This window comes from Actinia tenebrosa, unplaced genomic scaffold (assembly GCF_029948245.1).
Source record: "Actinia tenebrosa isolate PJP-AT-01 unplaced genomic scaffold, QUT_ActTen_1.0 PGA_scaffold11__36_contigs__length_13525064, whole genome shotgun sequence".
Lineage (NCBI taxonomy): Eukaryota > Metazoa > Cnidaria > Anthozoa > Actiniaria > Actiniidae > Actinia > Actinia tenebrosa.
Genome location: NW_028292571.1, coordinates 7,227,836 through 7,232,032, shown reverse-complemented (window position 1 = coordinate 7,232,032; position 4,197 = coordinate 7,227,836). Strand labels below are relative to the sequence as shown.

Here is a 4,197-nt window from a genome sequence, read left to right as displayed (position 1 = left end):
CGTGCATTACACTGATACGTAACGTTAATCTGCTATGAAGTTACTGGTAGTACGATTACTGGAATTTAAACGTATCAGCGTCTTGTTCAAATCTCAACACAGGAAACCCAAATTACTTTATTGATTTATTTATATCTTTGGCGTCTTGTTTCAAATCTCAACACAGGAAACCCAAAGCATTTTATTGATTCATTTATTTATGTACAAATTCCAAAGCCGGGCCCCCTGTGGTGTGGACTTCTAATAAGCGAGGATTTCTAAGAATTTTCAAACTTCAATGGCCATAGATTATTTTGGCTAACTATTCATGCTTTGATTCAGAAGCCATCGTAACCGAAAGCGCACTATTTAAATCCGAGTTTGCGACGGAAAAATAGTGATGGAGACTTGGAGCAAGTCTTGTATTTTCTGTAATCCAATACCATTTCTAAGGAATAAACTAATCGTGTTAAAAAACTACGCGCCTGATCAATGGCTTTGACGGATTTTGCAAGCCAACTCAATTATAACTCACTAGATGTTAAGCTATATTGTAAAGGTATTTTGGCTCTGAAAACTAATACAAATAAATACCAGGTACAACAAGGGGCCATTTTGCTGCGCATGAGCGCCATACCTTAGCTCATGTCAGTGTATTGTATAGAGTTTCGATCATGTGGCGATACTCTGATAAATATGCTCAGATATAGCCTCAGACAAGCCTGACATCGAAAAATGTATCATTTGTGCGTTTCAAGTAAACATCAGCGTATAAAGTCGTCGCAAAACATGATTGCAAAGAGCCATGCGAGCTACCTCAAAAATGGCGACTGTTGTGATATACTTATCTATTGGTTTTACCGAAGAAATAAGACTATTTGATGCAAGATTTTCTATAAAGTCGAGTGCCATGCTATTTATATTTTATTACGATATCATGTGTACAAATCGCCTGCAATGACATGCGAAAATATACTTGCCTTTCTTTCCTATCTGATATTAATGATTCGAGCTTTTCGGCGTTTTTATCCATGAAATATTTGTAAAAGTATTGAAAATACCACTGTACTGCAAGCAAAGATGATAACATCTATATGTCTATTTGACTATTACACGTTAAATAGTGTTTTTTTTTTATTTCACGGGTTATATGCCTTCGCTCTATCAAGGCTTGCATAACAGTCTTTTAGTAATCCGAATGCAAGCTCGCCTAATATCTCTCATTCTTACTAGGTATATGATAGGATTTAAAGTAGAATTCAAGCCTACAATACTTAGCATGGTAATGGCAAAAATGGGTCCTGGATCTATTTCTGCTCAAACGTTATAAAAATGACTAAAAGAGGTAAGTAACAGATAAGAACCAAGGCTAATATCAAAGCCATTGTCTTTAAAAGCTTTTTGTATTTCAAAACATCGATAGCATTTGATGGTGTAGCATCATTGCTTCCTTGATGGGAACCCTGTGGGTTAGTCTGATTACAGTAAACCTTCAGCGCTCTAAAAGACATGCTGTAGCAGAAAATAATTGTAAATATGCAGATGGTGAAAACAATGCTGCCAAATATACCAACCCACTTGGTTGATGTATATAGAGGAAGGGACGTCAGGATGAATACCATGACCCATAGAGCGGCTAGAAGTCTTCGTATTCGTGGTAAGGTGACTGTTGACCGATATCTAAGCTTGAGGGATATGGCCAAGTATCTATCGATACTGATAACCGTTACTGTTAATCCCGATGCAATAGTAACCATCATTGAGATATTAGTAAATAGAACAAAAGAGATGCATAGTGTTTGAACATCTAGGTTGAAATACGAAACTGCAAACAGGCTATAACCGGTTTGGCAAACTAGTCCCATAAATAGATCAGTTAAAGCGAGATTTGTTAATAAATAAAACGAAGGAGTTCGTAGTTCAGGAGTCGTAAAAACAGCTATGATAACCAAGAGGTTAGCGATGGTTGTAGGTACCGCGAAGATGGCGTTGAAAATAGCCAAGAATAAGCTTTGTAAGTTATCGTTTTCTAATAAGATATTGATGAAACTAATGGTCGTGTTGTACCTCTTAATGCCACGGCAGACAATCTCGAGTAAATTGTAGTCAAAGCTTCCATTCATTGTATTCATTTAAAATGAAATCTATTTTTGTGTTTTTTCACTTTTGTTAACTTTTCCTTGTTAGTTGATTTTGGTCACTTTGTCTTCGGTTTTCTTCGTATTTTTTCTCGGTTTTCGTCTTTATCTTTGGTTTTCTTTGTTTGTTTTTTTTTCTCCCGGTTTTCTTCGTCCTTATCTTCGGTTGTCTTCGTTTTTTAACCCGGTTTTCATTTTCCTTATCTTCGGTTTTCTTCGTTATTTCCCCCGGTTTTCTTCGTCCTTATCTTCGGTTTTCTTCTCACTTATCTTCGGTTGTCTTCGTTTTTTAACCCGGTTTTCTTCATTACCTTCGGTTTTCTTCGTTTTTTCCTTGAAATCATACACAACCAAATCAATAAATAAGACTACTTTGGTAAGCCTAAGCTATTGAAAATACTAAAATAATGTTCACCTATTATTTCGTTTCACTTTAAGAATCAAACCTTGGCCAAATAGTATTTCTATATTTCTCCTGACTTGTCTTCTGTTGCGAATGGAAATAATTTTCTGACATGAAATTTGACGACTACTGTGTCTTATCACAAAAATCTTAGAAAATTGATAACACAGCTGACTGTGCCCTTTGCTTTAGTATTTTTTTTTTTCTTTTTGCTGTAAAGCCTTTGCGAAAAAAACAAGTCGAAGTAGAAGCTTTTTGGGTCTGACTGTTTGGTTGTAAAGTTTACGCATTTGAGCTAGAAATTCACCAGTCGCTTTATATGGAAATCCAAAGACTTTTATATCCAGATGTCTTCAACAGATCACTTGCACAAATAAGTTCACACGACTTTGGAAAGTTTCGCCTTTGGGGGCCATCACAATTTGTAAAGTTCATTTTTTGGTCATTGTTTCAGATTTTCCTTTTGACTTTAGATTATAATAATAAATTTAATGTGATTCAAGGGTTTGAGGTTATCTTAATAGAAATATTGAAAAGAAAAATAAGAATGGATTTTTACATTGCCTTAATGTATCATAACAAGGGCGGATCCAGGGTTTTTTTGAAGGGGGGGTCTCAGGGGTAAATTTTGTGGGCAAAGGAAACCCAGTCGCATTTTTACCACAGGAAGCCCATTTGACCTCAGGAATGACAGGGGGGTCGCGACCCCCCGACCCTCCCCCTGGATCCGCCCTTGCATAAGTATTATCAATTAGCAAACTTTTTACTGGGATACCTGTGGATCACAGTCATAAAATGTCTTTGCTTTTTTTCCCTGTCATTGGAAAAAATTGGAATTCCCATACATTTGGAATTTTTGCTCTATTCGGTCTTTTTCCTCTCTTTCCAAAGCAAAAGGTCGATCTTAAAAGTAAAGTTATATAGCACAAGTAAACTACGTGACAAAACATCCTAAATGACCCGTAAATCTTCTGTCCTTTCGCTAACTACCGTGGTTACTAGCGTGTTTCGTATCCTCGAAACCTAAGAAACCGAGTAAGAGGCAAATGTATAGCCAACAGATAGCTTGAGCTTATAAAATCAGCAAAAATACGGTTCTAAAAGTACGGTAGTTTTTTTCGATAGAATTCAATCTAAACTATATCATACAGTCCGTGAATAGTTGAATTAACTGAATCCACTTCTGTTTTTTGCCTAGATAGTCATTGTTTTGAAAAAAGATCCAAAAACCGTTTGAGACATAATTTGTATGGGCTCACATGAGGGGGCGTGAGCTTGAAATCGTAGCTGACCAAATGTTAACAGATGTTTTCTGATGTTCACCACAAAATGGTAAAAAAGCGCAATAGCACCCAGGGGTCTTCAGGAACTTACCCAAGATACCTTTGCGGGCATCTGCTATGGGATTCACATCCATAGTCCAATGAATTATGATGTACCAGATGTCAATCAATGTCACTATGCTGTCAAGTGATTATTAGAGGGCGGAGCTAGCAGATCACGTGGCAGAGGTTTATGCATAACAAGACGCAAGCCCGTTTTTTTGGCGATAAGCGGTTTACTTGTGGTGTGTAAAGATGGGCGAGATGTTTGTGCCACAGCAGGGTATCCACCTTAGACCGAAGCAGTATTTACTCAAAGACTGTATTACACATTATGATTATGTTGCTCTGCTAT

At 36.9% G+C, this 4,197-nt stretch overlaps 1 protein-coding gene across 1 annotated transcript; it reads right to left on the bottom strand.

Moving 5' to 3' along the window:
* Window positions 1-1,143: 1,143 nt before the first annotated feature.
* LOC116299386 (beta-3 adrenergic receptor-like) lies at window positions 1,144-2,102 on the bottom strand. The gene is made up of 2 exons (XM_089027625.1): window positions 1,463-2,102; window positions 1,144-1,295 (listed from the first exon to the last, which is right to left on the bottom strand). The coding sequence occupies exons 1-2, from the start codon at window positions 2,100-2,102 to the stop codon at window positions 1,144-1,146; spliced, it is 792 nt and encodes a 263-aa protein (XP_088883751.1).
* Between the last annotated feature and the right edge of the window lie 2,095 nt (window positions 2,103-4,197).

Coding starts and splice junctions, on each gene's coding strand:
- LOC116299386 (XM_089027625.1), bottom strand. CDS start 2,102: ATGAATGGAAGCTTTGACTACAATTTACTCGAGATTGTCTGCCGTGGC. Junction 1,296..1,462: donor TAGAGCGCTGAAGGTTTACT/GTAATCAGACTA, acceptor ATAACGTTTGAG/CAGAAATAGATCCAGGACCC.